Raw genomic sequence first — 20890 nt, forward strand, 5'->3', positions numbered from 1 at the left:
TGGAGAGGCTTGAGAATAATATCCTAACTAATTGGTTACAAAGCGACCACAGACCCAACCCCCTGGTTCTTAGGACAATAGAGAAATCAGTCAGGCTCTTAAAAGAAACAGAACTTTATTAGAAAGAAAAAGGGTAAAAGAAGCACTTCTGTAAAATTAGAAGGGAAGCTAATCTCACAGGGCAATCAGATTTAAAACACAGAGGATTTCCCTCTGGACAAAAACTTTAAAGTTACAAAAAGAAAACCAGGAATACACCTTTCTCTCAGCACAGAGAAAACAACAAGCTAAAACGAAAGTAAACTAATGCATTTCCTTGCTAGTACTTACTAATTCTAATGGCGTTGGATTGCTTGCTTTCTTGATCTCTCTCTGGCAAGCACACAGAACAGACAAAAGCATTCCCCGCCACCGCCCCCCCTACCCGCAACCCCACCCCCCAAGATTTGAAAGTATCTTGTCCCCTTATTGGTCCTTTTGGTCAGGTGCCAGCCAGGTTATCTGAGCTTCTTAACCCTTTACAGGTAAAAGGATATTGTGCCTCTGGCCAGGAGGGATTTTATAGTACTGTATACAGGAAGGTTGTTACCCTTCCCTTTATTTTTATGACAAAGATAAATACGAATTAGAAAAGAATCTAGAACTATAAGAGGCTGCATTAGAAGAAAATGGCTTATGAATCAGCTGACAAAAGATAGAATACATGTGATGCTTCATTAAGAGGCACAACAAGAAGACATTAAAATTAGATGGTAAGAAAGTTAAAGGCTGTGCAACATTTAAATACCTTGGTTCATTGCTGAGCCATGATGGAAATGTGGATGTTAGGAGCTGCTTGAAGAACACTTGATGTAAATGGAGGGAGTTGATGGGAACTCTCTGCGATAAGAATATGACACAAACTAAAAGCAATGTGTGTAAGATCATGATTAAGCCAGCCATGGTGTATGAGTCAGAATGCTGGCCAACAAGGAAGAGAGGAGAACTCCTACTTCACACAGCCGAAATGAGAATGTGCAGATGGACGCTGTGTAAGATGACAGCTGATAAGCTACTTACTGAAACAGTATGAGCCAGGATGCAGGAAGTCACCCTTATGGAAAAGAAGAAGGAGTATCGACTGAGATGATTGGGTCACGTGCGACAATAAGATGTGGAATATGTTGGCCAGAGAGTACAAGAACTATAATAGTCACAGGACAAAGACCACAAGGAAGACCTAGAAAAAAGGGTGGTTTGAGATGCTGAAGTAGGACATGAAGAAGGTTGGTATCTGCTTGGAAGAGGCACTCAACAAGAGCGCCTGGAAACAAAGAACAAGAGCTACTGACCCTGATCAATGGGAGAAGGGGAAGATGAAGAAGACTATTTCTGTAACCTTTTGCATCATAGAGTTTGACCAAGAGACTTACATGGAAGTTGCCAGCACTTAGTTTAGGTTTACTCCAACTCGAATGTGCTCCAAATTGCACGTGCTCCCATGTGGCACTGTCATATCCAACCACTAACTTCAAATTATAAAGGACCCAATTGTACTTCCATTCTAAAAGACATTACTATATTTGAAAAGAACAGTTGAAAGTCTCTCTCTCTATATATATATGGTCCCCCTTATAGTATTATCTGAGCACCTTCCAAGTATTTGAAGATCTATCTTTAAAACACCCCTGCAAGGTAGGGTAGTAGTATTATCCCCATTTTCAGACACAGACAGAATTGAGATACAGAGAGATCAGTAATTCACGTGTGGCATTTAGCCCCAGGTTTGGCTTCGGATAGTGCAGAACTGATGGACTGGCACACAGGGGGACCACCAGAAGGCATTCAGTCTCAGTTGAACTGAAGTGGCAGCCGGGAGCACAATAATAATGTGTTAATTTGGTTTTTTAAATTTCTTTTATTATTTTCTCAGGAGAAGTACAAAACTAAATAAGAAATGCCTCTTTAAGGCCTGCAAGATACTCCCCTATAGCCTGTGTGGCCAGCTCTGCTGTCCAGTGAATAAGTGGGGGAAAGCCACGGTTCCATCTATCTTCCTCCTGTACTTTTTCTGCCAAGATCTACTGGGGGGACCATCTTGATAGTAGCCTCTGTGATCCCTAAGTTCATCCACTGCAATTCTGATCAGCCCTTACCCTGTCTGTTCAAGGAGGGCGGGGTGTGCCTTACTCCCTCCCACCCCACTATGCAGCCATGTAAGGGACACCACAGTCTAACTTCAAATGACTTGCTGAAGGTCACACAAGAAATCCCTATCAAAGCTGGAATTGAACTCAGCTATCCTAATCAGCAACAAGCAAAATCTACTTGTGTCATAAATGTAAAGGGAAGGGGAAACCCCTTTAAAATCCCTCCTGGCCAGAGGAAAAATCCTCTCACCTGTAAAGGGTTAAGAAGCTAAAGGTAACCTCGCTGGCACCTGACCAAAATGACCAATGAGGAGACAAGATACTTTCAAAAGCTGGGAGGAGGGAGAGAAACAAAGGGTCTGTGTCTGTTGGTATGCTGCTTTGCTGGGGATAGATCAGGAATGGAGTCTTAGAACTTTTAGTAAGTAATCTAGCTAGGTATGCGTTAGATTATGATTTCTTTAAATGGCTGAGAAAAGAATTGTGCTGAATAGAATGACTATTTCTGTCTGTGTGTCTTTTTTATAACTTAAGGTTTTGCCTAGAGGGATTCTCTATGTTTTGAATCTAATTACCCTGTAAGGTACCTACCATCCTGATTTTACAGGGGTGATTCCTTTACTCCTATTTACTTCTATTTCTATTAAAAGTCTTCTTGTAAGAAAACTGAATGCTTTTTCATTGTTCTCAGATCCAAGGGTTTGGGTCTGTGGGCACCTATGCAAATTGGTGAGGATTTTTACCAAACCTTTCCCAGGAAGTGGGGTGCAAGGGTTGGGAGGATTTTGGGGGGAAAGACGTGTCCAAACTACATTTCCCAGTAAACCCAGTTAGAGTTTCGTGGTGGCAGTGGTTATTCCAAGGACAAAGGATAAAATTAATTTGTACCTTGGGGAAGTTTTAACTTAAGCTGGTAAAAGTAAGCTTAGGAGGTTTTTATGCAGGTCCCCACATCTGTACCCTAGAGTTCAGAGTGGGGGAGGAACCTGGATAACTTGGAATAACTAAATGTCAAATGCTGCTTGCAAGCACTCCCACTGATTTCACGGAATCACAGAAGCTAAAGATGGAAAAGACTTAAAGGAGTATCTAGACTTCAGTGAAAGTACACATGGGACTGAGTTAAACAGGAACTGGTCCGAAAACTGGTACATGAAGACAAACCTAAAAATATGTCCTAGGTGAATAATTTAATCCTGATTGGTTGCCTTCAGCTGATAAACAAGATGATACTGACAGATTCAATTCTGTACAAAGATTAACAATGGTTTAGTAATTTTTCCATTTGACATTTTCTGTTCTTCTAGTCTTAAAGCCTTAAGCCATGTTTTGCTAAGACAAATTCAAATTGTGTAATTCCATACTAGCATTCCATTTCATATAGCTCCAGATATGAATTATTACTATCTTGCTCTGACATAATAGGGTGGAAGAATAGAACGCAAAATAAAATTGAAGTGTTCAGTCTAATGATGTATTTTCTCACCACAAAAGGTATGTTAGTACCAGAGAGCATAGTTTAATCATTAAATAATTACATAATTATTAATTATTAAATTCTGAGTTAAGAGTGCAAAACCAAGGAATAGGTAACAGAGTGACTCATTACTTTCTAACCTTGGATGGTAGATATTGCTCAACTAAGGTATAGGTATCTTTGTAAAAGACACAATTCTCACATTTTTGTTTACTTCTCTTTCTACTGAAATATATTTATTTCACTTGTCACGGTAAACCATCATTCAATAGCCTAATATCTATGTACTGCCTGGAGTGCCCTAACCAGGTTCCTAATTACCCTGCTCTACACACAGACATGCAGCTCCTCAGGTTTCAACTCTGGGAATTTCTGACTTACTTTACCCTCAGGGAGAGGGGCCAGTGCCAGAGCAGAAAAGGTCAGAGGTTTGCACCTGAGGATCTGTGGGTAGTCTCAGTCCTAATGCTGAAGGTCTTAAGGCATCCATGTACAGTAGAAGCCCCTCTGGCACAACTCCAGACCCCACACTTCCTTCATCTTGCCAATGATATCCCTGCCACCTTGTGTTCTGGGACCCCCCTCTGATGGGACTCACAAAGCACAGGGAGACCTTCACTGGTGGAAAATCTTCTGGATCTGGAAGGCAGCATGCCCTCTGGAGTAGCTGCTCTTTGAGCTCAACCTCCATGACCCAACATGTCTCAAAAACTCATCCCCCTCCTGTCTACACAATAGTCTCATGTAGGAGTTTCCACAGGCTTTGCAGAAGGTTATCCAGGTGGTGCTCCCCACTTTTACATGCACTGGCCACATCTGGACCCCAATCCTACAAAGACTTACTCAGGTACTTAGGTCAATAGTATTATTTACAATGTGTAAAATTAATCATGTGAGTGAGTCTTTGCAGAATTAGATCCTTGGACAGTATTTGCATGCTTTCACTCTCCTCCATATAGTGTATATTTGAGCCTAGGATGATACTTTATTACTAGGTTGAGCAGTAAACACAGACTCAAAATACAACAGTCTAACTACCAAGAATTTGTAGTACCGAAACATACATACACATTTAATTGTCTAATTACTATGAGTCAGACTCTGGCTTTGGAGTCCCTATTCAGTCTTTTTATTAGGCAAAACATCCAGATGAAATCAATGGGATTTTTGTCTGAGGACAGAGTAAGTAAGGATTCCAGAATTTGACTCACATTAGGCAGTTGTGAGCACACATATTTTCAAGCACTAAATACACTTGGTAGTTAGGATTGCATATTTTGATTCTGTATTTACTGCTCAACCTAATAATAAAATATTATGCCAATCCCCCAAATTTCCCACTTTTGTATTATATGGAGAAGACAAATGCATGTAAATATCATCCCATTGTGCTAATATATGGATGTTTTGCCTGGGGATAGATTTAGTAAGGGCATTAATTGTTTCTTATTTTAATGAGGAATAAAAAAAGAGCCAGAACAAGCATTGTCCCATGAAAGATCAAACTTCCAAAGGGAAGACTGGTGCCTTAATTGCATACTGTACAGTTACAATTAGAGAACGTTAAATTATATATAGTAATCGCTGCATAAATCCATAAGGAACCTTGGTGCTATCACTTAATAATGCTTTACTCTTCACAATACCAAATTATTTTTGCTTCCAAATGAGAACATATCACTTATGTATTTATTTCAAAGAAATATGCCTTCAGTGTCAACCCATTTGAAGCTTTCCTTACCCATGTCATACGTATTCGATCTATAGTGCTGTAGCGACATTCCGTGATTAAATTATCCCCCTGAAACATAAAATATAAGAAGTTCACAGTTATGAAGTTTTATAACATTTGGTTCAGGTGATGATTTACTATTGCAAAGGTTTAACAAATAATGGTCAGAACACTGGAATCCAGGGATTTGAATTTTTGAAGGAGCAGAGGATCAGTACATTAGCCCAGACTAAAACTTTGGTGGTTTAGTTAATTCATTATTCATTATCCTCAGCGGGTGTAAATTAGTGTAGCTACATTGACTTAAATGAAGGCATGTCAATTTACACCAGCTGAGAACGTAGTCCATTATTTGTACTGCATTAGCACCCAAAAGCTCCAGTCACCACCAAGGCCCTCACACATAGGAAGATGTGGTTCTTGTTCCAAATTCCTTACACTCTATGAGTACGGATATTTTGTTTGTGATAAATCCTCTCACCAATTTCAATAGGACTATCCCTGTGAATAAGGAAAAGATTTTCCACATCATAAAAGCACCATATTGTTTGCCATGACTGGCAGTCTCTCCTCAAGAGAACCCCGAGCTTGGTATGGCAGGAGGTGTGGTGAGATATGATTAAAATATTGACAGATTTATTTGGAGAAGGTTGCACATTTTTTGTCTTTAGTATGTTCAATTAATTCTTCATTTTCATTACTACTAAATTGCTCTACCATGTTTTTAAATAATAAAAAGCAGTAGCTCACAGAGTAACTAATCTTCTATACCAAATCAAATACAGTCTACATGTCCCTATGCAAACCAATATGGATCAGAAATTATAACACCGGATTTATGAGGGGTGCAGAAGTACTGACTGGACACATTTGTATTAGCCTTGTGGGCAATTCTTGTCTGACCTTTAATTAGAGGAGTTCAGGGCTCTCACGTGCTTGTTTATTCATTGACTGAGTTGTTTAATGATTACTAAAAAGAGGGAAGCCTACTTTTTTTGAGGAATATTTTTTATCCCTTAAAGAAGATAGTGCCAGAGTGGCTGCAGCCACTGCCCCTCACGAAGTAGTCCTAAATTTGTGACTGAAAGATCTGAAGAATTCAGTGCCACCGGGCACAGGCCTGCTACTTAAAAAGGTGTATTTTGTTAGACAGCAATAACCCCTCTCCTCCCCCGCATCTCTCCCACCCAAAAAAAGAGGGGAAGCTAAAGGGGTTGTAAATAGAATCGTGGATTTATAAAATTTCTCTTCTGGCCTTAGTGATTTAAAAAACAAAACAAAAACAACAAAAGCCTACAACTTTCCCTGTAAGTGGAAGTAGAGAACAGGATCGAACTAGAAATATGATACTTTGGGGAATTTCAGAGCACACCAGTTCTGGGGATTTTTATGTTTATTTGCATATGGATAGCTGAGTTATTTAGCCCTTATCTGCTGATTTAATTTCTCTTGAAATGGTCAGGGGATTACCTACCAGAAGGTCTGAATCTCCCTCTCCCTATGTAGTTCTGATAGTGTGTATACCTTTACAGCTTTGTAATAAAACTATGTAATTAGTTGTGAAATGGAGAAAGTGGACTTTCTGGTTCTAGGAGCAGTCATCATCTTAACTATACTCTGACTCTTTGAAGATATATATATATATATACATATACACACACACACACACACACATATTTGTTCTTAGGTCCAGAAAGAAGTGGGAGGCAGACCTGTAGAGAGTCTCTGAATAAAGGGTAAAAAATAGGGGGTGACGTCAGGGTAGGGATTTGCTATAGACCAAAGGTGGGCAAACTACGGCCCGTGGGCCACATCCGACCCGCGGGACCCTCCTGCCCAGCCCCTGAGCTCCTGGCCTGGGGGGGGCCTAGCCCCCGGCCCCTCCCCCGCTGTTCCTCCTCCCCCGCAGCCTCAGCTCACGGTGCCGCCAGTGCAATGCTCTGGGCAGTTGGGCGGCGAGCTCCTGGGGCAGCGCAGCTGCAGAGCCGGGGCCTGACCCGGTGCTCTGTGCTGTGCGGCGGCATGGCTGGCTCCAGCTGGGCGGCACAGTTGTAGTGCTGCCAGCCACTGGTGCTCCAGGCAGCGTGGTAAGGGGTCAGGCAGCAGGGAGGGTTGGATAGAGGGCAGGGGAGTTTGGGGTGGTGGTCAGGGTGTGGGGGTGCAGATAGGGGTCAGGCCAGTCAGAGGGCGGGAAACAGGGATTGACTGGGGGCAGGAGTCCCAGGGGGCAGGCAGGAAGGAGACGGCGTGTTGAATGGAGCGGCAGGGGGCAGTCAGGGGCAGGGGTTTCACGGGCAGTCAGGGGACAGGGAGAAGGGGTGGTTGGATGGGGCAGGGGTCCCGGGGAGGCAGTTAGGAAGGAAAGGGGGGGCTGCGGGTGGCAGTCACGGGCAGGTATTCCAGGGGTGGTCAGGGGACAAGGAGAAGGGGGTGGGTGGTTGGATGGGGCAGGATTCCCGGGGGGGGGCATCAGGGGGTGAGAAGCAGGGGAGAAATCAGATATGGGGCGGGGGCCAGGCCATACCTGGCTGTTCGGGGAGGCATAGCCTCCCCTCACTGGCCCTCCATACAACTTTGGAAACCTGATGTGGCCCTCAGGCCAAAAAGTTTGCCCGCCCCTGCTATAGACCATCAAATCAGGAAGAGGAGGTGGATGAGGCATTTCTAGAACAAACAACAGAAATATCCAAAACACAAGACCTGGTAGTAATGGGGGACTTTAACTACCCAGACATCTGCCTGAAAATAATAGGGCAAAACACAATATTTCCAGTAAATTCTTGGAATGTATTGGGGAGAACTTTCTATTCCTGAAAGTGGAGGAAGTAACAAGGAGGACAGCCATTTTAGACTTGATTCTGACCAACAAGGAGGAATTGGTAGCAAACCTGAAGGTGGAAGGCAATTTGGGTGAAAGTGATTAGGAAATGATAGATTTCATGGTTCTAAGGAAAGGAAAGAGTGAGAGTAGCAGAACAAGGACAACTGACGTCAAAAAAGCAGACTTTAACAAACTCAAGAGAACTGGTAGGTAAGGTCTCATGGAAAGAAAATCTAAGGGAAAAAGGAGTTCAGGAGAGCTGGCAGTTTCTCAAAGAGACAATAACTGCAAGCTATCCTGATGTGAAGAAAAGACAGGAAGAATAGTAAGAGGCAAAAATGGCTCTATCAGGAGCTCTTTAATGACCTGAAAACTAAAGAGAAATCCTACAAGAAGTGGAAAGATGGACAAATTGCTAAGGACGAGTACAAAAGAACAGCACAAAATCAGAAAGGCTAAGGCACCAAATGAGTTATACACCTAGCAAGAGAAGTAAAAGCCAATAAGAAGAGGTTCTTTCAATACATTAGGCACAAGAGAAAGATGAAGGAAAGTGTAAGTCTTCTACTTAGTGGCGAAGAAGAGTTAATAATTGATGACATCAAAAAAGCTGAGGTGTTAAATGCCTATTTTGCTCCGTCACTAAAATGTAAATGTGATCATATACTTATCACAATTAATATTAACAGCAAGGGGGAAGGAATGCAAGTCAAAATAGGGAAAGAACAGGTTAAAGAATATTTAGATGAGTTAGATGTATTCAAGTTTTCAGGACCTGATTAAATTCATTTTAGGGTACTTAAGGAACTAGCTGAAGCAATCTCAGAACGATTAACAAGTATCTTTGTCAACTCCTGGAGGATGAGTAAGGTCCCAGAAAACTAGAGAAGGGCAAACACAGTACCTATCTTTAAAGTGGGGAACAAAGAGGACCCAGAGAATTATAGACCAGTCAGTCTAACTCTGATACTTGGAAAGATATTGGTACAAATTATTAAACAATCAATTTATAAGCTCCTAGAGAATAATAACGTGATAAGGAATAGCCAAAATGGATTTGTCAAGAACAAAGCATGCCAAACCAACCTAATTTCCTTCTTTGGCCTTTGGCATAAGGGGGAAGCAGTTTACATGATATATCTTGATTTTAGTAAGACATTTGACACAGTCCCACATGACAGTTTCTTAAACAAACTAGAGAAATGTGGTCTGCATGAAATTACTATACGGTGGGTGCACAACTGGTTGAAAGGCCCTACTCAAAGAATAGCTATCAATGGTTTGTTGTTTAAACTGGGAGGATATATCTAGTGGGGTCCTGCGAGGGTCAGCCCTCGGTCCAGTACTATTCACCATTTTCATTAATGACTTGAATAATGGAAATTGGCAACGCTCCATTGATGTCAGTGGAACTATGCTGGTTTACACTAGCTGAGTACCTGGCCCTTGGAGTACAAGTAGTTACAGAACATCCAGCAAAGCTTTCTTTGGTTGGTGATTAGCTCTTCGGGTTTCAAATGCATCAGAAGCTTCTAATACTTGCAGAGAACAAATACTATGAACTCCACAACTCCAAGGAACAGCACATGTAGGAACAGACAGAGAGACTGATAGGAATGTCTGAGGAGAATACTTTGAATTAATTGTTCTACCATACTGGCAATAAGCAGTATTATTAGTTATTATTATTATTATTTATATGTATTGTGGTAGCAGTAATATTGGAATCATTGGTAGCAAATTATGAGAATTTAGATGCAGGTGATTCATATTATAGCCGGCATAGCCCACTTTAGAGAAGGTTGAATTCCAACTTTCATTCCAGCCCTCTCTTTTTGAGTTGCTCATAATATACTCAAGCAAATGTGCTTTTCAGTCTCTTTCCTATCTATTTCTGTTTATTCTTTAATCTAAAAGGGACTTTTCTCTATAATTTGCATACAAGCTTTTTCTATAAAGGCATCCAAACCTCTAATCCTCTCTCAGCCTCCACTTTCTCCTTCCCAAACCCCTGTACTCCTTCTCTGGATGTGGAAGTAGTGCTTTCTCTTTTGAAGTCCCACTGGATTGTTAGCAGTCAGACTTCAAAAGGAAAAAGCTGCTCTCCCCTGCAAGCACAGCTGCATCTGAGAAGTGGCCAGGCTTTGCTGTAGAAATTGAACTGGAAGCTAGATAACGGTTCCCATTTCAGTTTCTTACCTTAGAAGGGCAAGTATCAAAGAAGCCTGATGTGGGGGAGGAGAGATAGAGATGAAGAAAATTGTGAGGGGAAGACTGACAGTTTTAAGCTAACATTCAGTCACTTCTAGTGACCTTTTCTTGCCACTTTCAACTCACTTTCTGTAATAGGCTTATTCTGAAAAAATTACCACGTGCTTAACTTTACCAATATGTGCCATCACATTGAAGTCAATGGGACTGCTCCCCCTGCATGAAGATAAGCACATGATGAAGTACTTTGCTGGATCATGACTGGAGTGCTCAGAGCCCTGGAGCCCTCAGTCTGTAGCCTCTCTGCCAAAAAAGGTGCCAATCGGAGGTAACAAGAGCTGAGTGAATAATCTGTAATGAATTTAGACTCTTTCTTCTCGTGGAATGTCTGCAAATAGATGGTGATTGAATTGAATATATTTGTTATAAAAAAGTTGATGATTTTTGTATTTTTTTAAATTGTGCATTATTATTATTATTATTTATTTTACAATGTTCAGGAGTGTGCTAAGTGCCTCAGTGAAAATAAGACATCATGATTTCTTGCCCTAAGAAGATTCAGTTACTCAATGAAGGTCAATACAGAGCATGATGGAGTAATGAAGTTTTTCCCCTTTAGCAACAAATAAAAAATTTAAAATAAATGGAAGACTTAGTTGACTGATTTCCTGTCTGGTGTGTGAGGTTGAATATAAACAGCTCTTTGCAAGTACTTGATAGTCAAGATGTGTTGTGTTAGTTACAATTGGTCATAAAAGCCATATGGTATTGTTTCCTTTCCCTGACTGGATTAATGTGCAAAAAAACTGGGACACTCACATATGAGAGTTTAAAATGTGCTTTCCACAAACATTTGTGACAGTAAAACTCAATTGCTCAAATGTTTGTGGAAACCAAACACAAAAGAGATCAGAATATGGTCAAAGAAAATTATTTAAAAATTTAGGTACATATTCATGGGATATTGTTTAGAGTATTTTCCCAACTCTAATGTGATTTTTGAAAGGCGGGAAGTGAGTAAGACAGCAAAGTCATTTCACAAGCAAAATTAGTCCTAACTATGAACAAAATATTAGTCACTGTGGCTCACAAACTATGGTAAGGGGAAGAACGAAGAGATTCATACAGGCAAGATAGTTCTTTCTTCCTTTAGATACTGAAACTCCTGAAAATTGAAGTCAAACTCATCGTCATAAGCAAGCAGCTTCTGTTCTTCACCCTTGCGGAAGTGACGCATCCTGATGGCTCTGCCAGCAAGATGGGCATGGAGAAGAACAGCAAACACATGAATCCCACTTGGCCTCTCAGCATCCAAGGCCTGACAAAGGGAAACCAACAAAACTGTCAGTACATCACAAGCACAAAAGGTAAACAGATGAGTGAGAATGTTAAATATATAAATGCACTGTATGTTTCCTCAGTTTATAATAATATAAGCACTGTGCAATATGGAGAAACAGCAAATCTAAAACACCAAATGATAACCAAATTGCCATTGTACAATAAAAACAATTATTTAAGCAATATTTATTAGTCTGATGTGCACATGTAGCTCTCATTAAAATTAACTGGAGTGCCACATCTAATGGAGTACACAGCCAATAGAATCTGACCTTTAAAAATACAGTTTTTTAAATGGTATAGTCATTTCATGGCTATGGGCTGCTGCTGCTGCATATGAGTGTGTCTTTTTTGTGACAAATGATTTGCGGTGTTTTACCGCATTACTAGAAAGGACATGCATAGACAGGCAGTTTAAGATGAAAGTTTGGAAATACTGCTTAAGACGTTCTTCTGCCAAACTGCAGGTGAGCTGATACCAGAATACTGCAGAATTAAGTCTAAAGTTTTCATTCCAGGCCAAAACAATTTTAAGGAATTCTTTGACAGATTAGCACAGAAGATAGGACTGAATCAGATTTTACAAATCTGGCACACACATCCCCAAATTCCAAGTGGTGTGAGTGTTTCAAACACAGATCCAAACCTACCCTGTAGTTCTGATTTTGGTTTAGATCCAAAACTGGAAAGCACATGTTTTCCAGATTCGTTTCAGACGTGGCCTTAGATGGCAGCAACCTCGCAAGAACAGATCTTATCGGTTTTAGGTTGAAATTTGCTACAACCACCCCCACCACCACCACCCCATCTTGGTACTGTCAGTTGCACACCCAAATCCTAGCTCTAGTTTGGCCTTAAACCCAAACCATAGCTTAAATTAACTATACATTCAAACTTGTCCCAACTTTAGATAGGACAAAATATCAACAAGAGTATGATATAATACCTTAATCACTGGTTTCATACCACATCTCAATAACACAAAGTGGAACAGAATCCTCTCCTCAAAACTACATTAAAGGTCTTTTAATGAAACTGAGACTGAACAATTTAATACTTTGGGACACACAGCAAAACCTCAGTACCTGTATCTTAACCAGTCTTCATTGATCAACCTAACACTGTTTTTCAGACTGTGACTTCAATACATAGAACCTTTAGCTTTTGCAAAGATCTTAGTTAATCTCTGTCCACAATTCTTCATGGTTAGCTTTCTATACAATGATGTCTTTGCTCTGCAGAGTGAAATGTTTTATCTAGTATTATATTAAAAAGTGTATAAAATAATTTAATATTTTATATAATACTTCATTATATGTATCAATATATACAACTGGAATATTGAATATTACAATATCAACTTCATAGAATAATCTCAGCACAGAGAAAATCATAATTTAAAAAATACTAAAAATTATATTGTTTGAAAAGGAGGTACTAATATCCAAAAAGATCCAAAGTTTTGGTGCCTAGTGCCTTTGCTCAAGTGACTTTAACTAATATTTGTTATTCTTCCCAAGAAGTTAATTTAAAAATGCCATCACAAATTAATATTGAGACCGAAACCTAATAGTATTAGACAGGACACATACTTCTTCCAGACATTCCAGAGTGCAGTGACCTTCTGACATGAATTCAGGCATGCCTGGTGGGATATTGTGGAAGAGGCTAACCCAAAGACCGGCTTCAATAACACCAGCATCATATTTCCGTAAATCTGTAGTATAAAATAGCCTCAGTCCAGAGTTATCTATCAAACCTGCAACAAAAGAGCACTGTCAACTGTGGCTATAAATCAGGATTTTAAAAAAGGTCAATCACAGAGTTTCTCTCAGATTTGTTCATAATATTTACATGAAAATAATGCAAGGGAAGTTTTAAATTGGAAATGGGTTAAATATTTTACAGGAATCAGGGAAGCAATAAATAAAGGTAACTTACAAGAAAGTTGTTAAATAAGGTATGTTGATATCTGAATCAAGTTAACCAGTATGAAAAATGTTTGTCATGCTCCTCTTAGTCGTTTACATGGAAATTGGAGGGCACAAAGGCAGATTATGGGAAATCTATGAAAGTGAATAATAAAATCTCAAAAGGCAGGATGTGTGATTTTAAAATAAAATATTTGAAAAGCAGTTAAACTCATTTTGGGTTTTTTTAGGTAACAGACATCTATTTTCCTCCAGTTATAAGTTTCTTTATCCCTTCACAACACCAGTGGTATTTTTCCTCTGTGTTGGTTTGACTGTAAAGAAGCCTTTTAAGATTGCAGCATGTCATTGGAGACCAAGCAAGCCTCTTTCGCAACCTCTCTGATCCCTGTCACCTCAGGGAGCCTTTAATGATGAACGTGCTTATCCACTGTATAAATCCCAGAGAGAGGAGGGAGAACTAGATAAGGATTTTTTGGTGCTATAATCAGGGACGTTTCTAGATTTTCGCTATACTCTGTGTACACCATTGTTTTCTGGTAGTGAATGTACTGTGTGTGTTGAGCTTTCTCTGGAAGTGCTAGGGACATGTTGTTTTTCTAGCCTGGCACATGTCTACATAAATATGAAGTCACGGAAGGAAGCTAAGCCTTATGTATAAAGACTGACAATTTATAAGAGTCAAATTGATATTTGTCCAAGGCCATTTCATACATCAAAATGTATAGTCACATTTATGTATTTTTTATGATCATTTCTGTCACTTCCTTCTTTGATTTCTCCCCCCTTTTGAAATATTTGCTTTAGAAAATTAAAAATCCAAGTAAATTAACAAGAACGTCAAAGAAGGCAAGAAACTTTCCAGGGACTTGTACAGTTCTTCTAAGAAACATAACAGACATGATGACTGCAACCATATATTACGTCAATACAATATTATTAGCTGGATATGTTAAGACAGATCTTTCCCTATCTACCAATAGTTTTTCTAAAGTGCTCATTCACCAAAGTATGCAAGATCTAAACTGTGTAATTATTTGGGGACCTGGGGTATCATCTTGGGCACCAGTTCTGACAAGTTTGAGTTAGCAAACTGAGTATAAGATATGTACTGATTTCTCAATTTCTATGTTATACATAACCAGTTACTATTGTTGATCTACAGTACAGTGCATGACTTACGACCTCATCAGAGATAACAAGGGACCCAGCAACATATTGATTTTTAATACTTCTAGGACTTGGGACTCTAAATTGATTTTTCTTTCTGAGCTACTTGTAGGATCTCATCTCTTTGGAGCACCAATGTATTCTGGGTTTGGTTGGGTTTTTTTGGCCTCCTTCTTCTGAAGCATCAGAGATGGCTGTGGCTGGAAATGGGACACTGGATAGGGTGGCCCAATGCTCAGAGGTGGGTCTGAGCATTCTCTCTCTCAGGGGCTTAGCTCGCTGGTTCTTGATCACATGCTCAGGGTCTAACTGATTGCCATATGTGGGGACAGGAAGGAATTTTCTCCCCAAGTCAGATTGGCAGTGACCTTTCGGGGGGTTGGGAGGCAGGTTCCCTTCCTCTGCAGCATAGAGTGCAAGTCACTTGCCAGGATTATCCGGGTATATCTCAGTTAATCATTTCCCTGCCACTGCAGGGGCCTCAATCACTCAGTGAAGGCATTGGCTAAGATTCTGTTCTGCAATGCCAGCAGGAACTGCACAGAAGATATAGTATAGAAAGAGGGAGGACAGACGTGACTTTATGACAACTCTGTGCCCTCAAGATTCTAGTCTGGTCCGGTAGCCAGGAGTTGTTCTAATTGACAGCATCCTTCCCATAGCATCGTGCACTATAGGCCCTCACCCCTTTGCTCTTTGCATGCCTCCTGCAGCAGGGCATGCAGTAGTGATGGGCGGACGGGGGGAGGGGTGGTGGTGGCAGCACAGGGCCACCTTTGGTGGTATCCATACTGTGCCTCCACTGGGCAAATTTTCCCTTGTCCTTTGCTGGCTGTTTATGGCAACATATAGGGGCCAAAGCAGGAGGCAAAATCCTTCCCATGGCTTCCAAAGTTAAATCATCATTCCAGTCTGCCCATGTCCTTTTTTTTTTTTTTTTTTAACAAGTCATTTAGAATAAAAACATAAAATTACACAGTGTGGTTAATTAAAACAAAACAATGGTTCTGTGAGGAATAATTAACATTAAGTGCTCTCCTTGGAGCCTGAAATCTCTGATTTTCAGCTGATATTTAATGGAAAATCATTAAATGTCAATGATATTAATGTGGACTCTTGTATTCAGTGCAAACTGGTTTTCACAATATCTGAGAGATTTGCAGAGGTTTGCAGAATGGAGAAATTGCTCAGTTAAATAAATGTATTTTAGGTGGACTTGACTGTATTAATACAAAAATACGAGAGAGAGGGTCTCTTAAGCTATGAGCAGAGGATTTAATAGGGACATGAGTTTACTAATGATGATTCATCTTAAGAGAATTAAAAGGGGCTGTGGTACATTTTACCCAGTTAGCATTTTGCCAGTTACAGTAAATTCTCAGGTAACTCAGCACATATTTTTTTAAGATCCAAAATGAATTACTAATCTTGTCAGAAGTTAGCTTTGAAATGTCTTAGATTATTCTGGAATGTCTCTGGTTTCACAGCAAAAATTCCCTTTGCTTCTATTTAACTTAAGTAACTTTCTTCAACTTTTTGAAAAAAATACAAAAAATAATATTACAAAAGGAGAGTAAATCTTTCAAGATATGCATCCTTTAATCTGTGATTTGTCTAGCATCCTGAATATTCAGTTTTCAGAAACTGCCTTCAGTTGTGGTTGCTGACTTACTCTTTTTTTAATCTTGTTCCCTGATTCCTCTACTGAATTTTTGTTTGCTTTTACATTATGTATGCTTCAAGGTCACTCGACGCAAGTGAATTAATGCTAGTCATCTTTCAGTAAGGCTAAACTTATCAATGTAAGGAACAGGATACAAACAGACATAATATGAAGTATTTAGTGATAAAACAGTTATTTATTGTTCATGATGGGCCTGATTCAGAATTCTTTGTGCATCCAAAACTTCCATTAATTTCGATCGAGACTTCTGGTGTGCAAGGAATGAAGGATTGGATCTGATAATGAATAGGGACAATATCAGAGGAAAATGGATTTCTGTTTTGCTGTTAATTTGGTTCTCCTCTTCTGGTGAAAGGATGAGATATATCAACATGCAGTACATTCTGAAATCCTGAATATTATGGTTAGGGTGAATGAACATACCTTCTAGATATGATGGATTGTCATAATGGACTTCCATAAGCACATACTGAGGGTCTGTTGATGTGCCAATGGATAAACCAACATGAGGAGGGTATGTAAAGGCCTGTAATTTCAAACATGCACATCTGGTTAATAGGGTTCCGGTCCTGACCACATGTCAGTTTTGTTTTGATCAATATACCTACTGATTTAAAAACAATGATATAACAATGTAAATAAGAATTATGTGAACTATGGACAAACAACAATTCTTTTTAAAATCTTACTGGACATGGCATCATGGAATGATATATCCCATTAAATAATAATGAATGCATAAACCAAACCACTAAACCTATATAAAATATTCAGCTCTGTTGCTCACTAGCAGATTATTCATCCTACATTTGTTGACTGAGCTGCAAAAGGAAATTAAATAAAAAAGTGTCAGTATTGCACCATCAAGTGGGTTAGTTGGAAAATACATTTTTTATGAACATTTGAATCTAAAGTAAAAATGTTCCCAGTTTTTAAAAGCAACAATTTCCAGATAATATGTTGGCTATATGAGTTTAGACTGTTCTTAGACAAACTGCTGCATTCTCAGTAAAATTATTTGAGCCTTAAAACTGATCCTACACCAACTAGAAGAGGTCATTTATCAAACTTCAGACCTGTCGGAAGCCAAGTTACACTGTTTCTCATATACAAATAGTATTTTTGCACTTCGCATTCTAGGATCTCAGCATTCTAGTGGTTTACATTAATGAACTAAACCTCACAACACTTCTATGGGTAGCAATAAATATTACCATCCTTATGTTGCATATGAGGAAATTGAGGCACTAAGGGGTTCAGTGGCAAAGCCAGAATAGAACCCAGATCTTCCCTTTCCTACTCCAGTGCATTAACAGGATTATCCTTGCAAAGACTGTGATAAACCTTGTTAAACTAGATTTTATTTATATGGTCTTCTTACTTCACTTGGACCAAGGTAGAGGAAAGTTACAAATATGATGCTAGAGTGTAGAGTTATGGCCAAAATGCACAAAGCACATGTCAGGGGTGATGTGGAAAAGTGGCCTAAAGTTGTCCATTGGACTGCTCTGATTCTGGTGCTAGAGTGGGCTTGGAAGTTCCAGCTGCACAGTGTGACAGTACCATTAGGACTGCCCTAACTTTAACATTTGCAAGGGACTGAAAACATAGCCTAGGACTGATATGACATCAGGATTGTGTCCTCTTTTCCATAGTCATAAGAACAAATGAACAGCCATATTGGGTCAGACTAATGGTCCATCTAGCCCAGTATCCTGTCTTCCAATAGTGGCCAATTCCAGGTGCCCCAGAGAGAAGGAACAGAACAGGCAATCCTCAAGTGATCCATTCCCTGTCACTCATTCCCAGCTTCTGGCCAACAGAAGCTAGGGACACTCAGAGTATGGTGTTGCATCCCTGCGTATCCTGGCTAATAGTCATTGATGAACCTATCCTCCATGAACTTATCTAGTTCTTTTCTGAACCCTGTTATAGTTTTGGCCTTCACAACATCCCCTGGCAAGCAGTTCCACTGGTTGTGCATTGTGTGAAGAAGTACTTCCTTATGTTTGCTTTAAAGCTGCTGCCTATTAATTTCATTGGGTGACCTCTAGTTCTTGGGTTAGGTGAATGAGTAAATTACATTTCCTTATTCACTTTTTCTACCCCAGACCTCTATCATATCCCCCCTTAGTCATCTCTTTTCCAAGCTGAAAAGTCACATCCAATTTCCACAGCTATTATAGGTCACCAAGTCCAGCCCCCTGCTCTCAGGCAGAACCAGGTAAACCTAGACTATTCCTGACAGGTGTTTGTCCAAAAACCTCCAATGACGGGGATTCCACAACCTCCCTTGGAAGCCTATGCCAATACTTAACTAACCCTATAGTAAGAAAGTTTTTCCTAATATCTAACCTAAATCTCCCTTGCTGCAGATTAAGCCAATTACTTCTTGTCCTATCTTCAGTGGACATGGAGAACAACTGATCACTATCCTCTTTAGAACAACCCTTAACATATCTGAAAAATGAACATATCTTCCCTCTTTTTTCTCAAGACTAAACATGATCAATATGCTTGCAGTAGAAAAGGTGTGTGGCATATAAGACCCTATCTTGGCTTTACACTCGTGCAGGATCACCCTCTCTGTGATACGCCCTGGTCTGGGTATACCAGAATTACGGCCAAATTACACCTGCCATGTGGTGCAAAGTAACAGCAGTGCACACAAGGATCTGTGCCAGTGTGAAATTAATCTCTATGTTTATTTGGAGAGAATCCTCCTGTCCTTACCTAGTCTTCATCACTAACTATGGGCAGTTTGGTTTTCTCCATCTTCTTCTGAAGCATTAGGTGGTGGCCATTGCTGGAGGCAGGATTCCAGATTAGATGGGACAGTCTGATATGGCAAAGCCGACATTCCCAAATCATTTTTTCCACAAGCGTTGGCACTTTCTACATTATTTTCACTACTTTTAAACTTAGCACTTAATATCCCTATCATGTTCTTTACAGAAAAGGTCAATACAATTTAACATTGTATGGTGAGACACTTGCTATTACGGCTATATATGCTTTAAGGAAAAGAGCTTAAGGTCTGGATCCATATAGGAACTTAGGCCTTCTGACACTGAGCATCGCAACACCTAACTTTTAGGGTGCCTAGAAAATCACTGGTATGCACAGCAATCCACAAATCCTGAGTTAGGTGCCTAGACTCCCTATCCAATGCATGGGGAGAGATAGGCGACTAAGAATGGGCTCCCCAAAATGGCCTCCACTCTAGGTGGGGAGGATCCTAAGTAACTTTGTAGTTTTAGGCCTAAGTGACCAGCTAAGATAATATGTAACTTCTTCCCGAAAAACTGTATTTACATCTTGGCTATCAAAATAAGAACCACGGGGCTCATGTTCTGTTGTGAGGGGTGTTGTTTATAACAATCATTTAATGACTTTATGAGAGAGCCATGATTCCGCTTGCTCCCCATCCCCACTCTCCCAACAGCTGCTCCCAAGAGGGAGCCATACTCCACCTAATCCCCACTCTCTACCAGTTGCTTCCTGGAGGTGGCATTCAAGGCAAAGCCCCTGCACATCCTTGAGTGCCAAGGCTGCACTGCATGTAAGGGGGGAACACACGTTCTCACTACCTATTACACCACTATGCAGGTGTGTAATGGCAGAACACAATCTCACACAATTTGCAAATATGGTAAAAGTCCTCGTGATCAAAATTCTGTAATATGAAATCCAATTTACTAATTGGCAGCATGGAAAAACCTTCACTGTGATGCACATTCCTTTAAAGCTTTATTGATAAATCATCCCAGGAGCCATTCATCCTACCTCTCCTCCAATGGCCCAGGCAAAAATGACTGTCTCACAAGTGAGAAAAGAATCTGGCATGTTGGGGTGGTAGCATTCATGGCCGTAGTCCAACACACTGTCATTCAAACTGCTGCTACACTGATAAAGTAGGATATGGTGCACCAGATTCCCATGGTCCTTCTGTATCAATGGTTCGACCTGTTAACACACACACACAAAAAGATGACATTTTGGATGGAATCATTTTCAGTAACAGGAAACAACTAATATAGATATGTAGACTGCATCCAAAAATATGGTGGATTCTTATTTTAATGGAGAAGGCTTTGTCATAAAATATAGCCTGGTTATAGTGTTTGAAGAGCTACTTCAGTGCTGTGCAACTCCAAGAGGCACTGCTGGTAGGATAAAGAACATGATCGCTCAACAGTATCCATGGAACACTAGACCCATGACTGGTCAGCTTTGAAACAGAATCTTCCATAATTTGCATACTTCTAGAGTGAGAGTCTTGGAAGCTGATTACCATGAAATAAACCCAACATCTTTCAGCGTGTAACCAAACACTTTCCAGTTACCACGGTATTTGTTACCCACAATGTTTTACATGAAGTCACCCATCACAG

At 40.1% G+C, this 20890-nt stretch overlaps 1 protein-coding gene across 1 annotated transcript in view; it reads right to left on the bottom strand.

Moving 5' to 3' along the window:
- MOXD1 (monooxygenase DBH like 1) overlaps positions 1-20890 on the bottom strand; it is an 85189-nt gene that overhangs the window by 17325 nt on the left and 46974 nt on the right. The window contains exons 5-9 of the mRNA XM_077811745.1: positions 20283-20462; positions 16920-17022; positions 13304-13470; positions 11497-11688; positions 5348-5407 (exon numbers count right to left, since the gene is read on the bottom strand). Coding sequence (XP_077667871.1) covers positions 5348-5407; positions 11497-11688; positions 13304-13470; positions 16920-17022; positions 20283-20462 — 702 coding nt within the window. The remainder of the gene's footprint in view (positions 1-5347; positions 5408-11496; positions 11689-13303; positions 13471-16919; positions 17023-20282; positions 20463-20890) is intronic.

This window comes from Eretmochelys imbricata, chromosome 3 (assembly GCF_965152235.1).
Source record: "Eretmochelys imbricata isolate rEreImb1 chromosome 3, rEreImb1.hap1, whole genome shotgun sequence".
NCBI lineage: Eukaryota > Metazoa > Chordata > Testudines > Cheloniidae > Eretmochelys > Eretmochelys imbricata.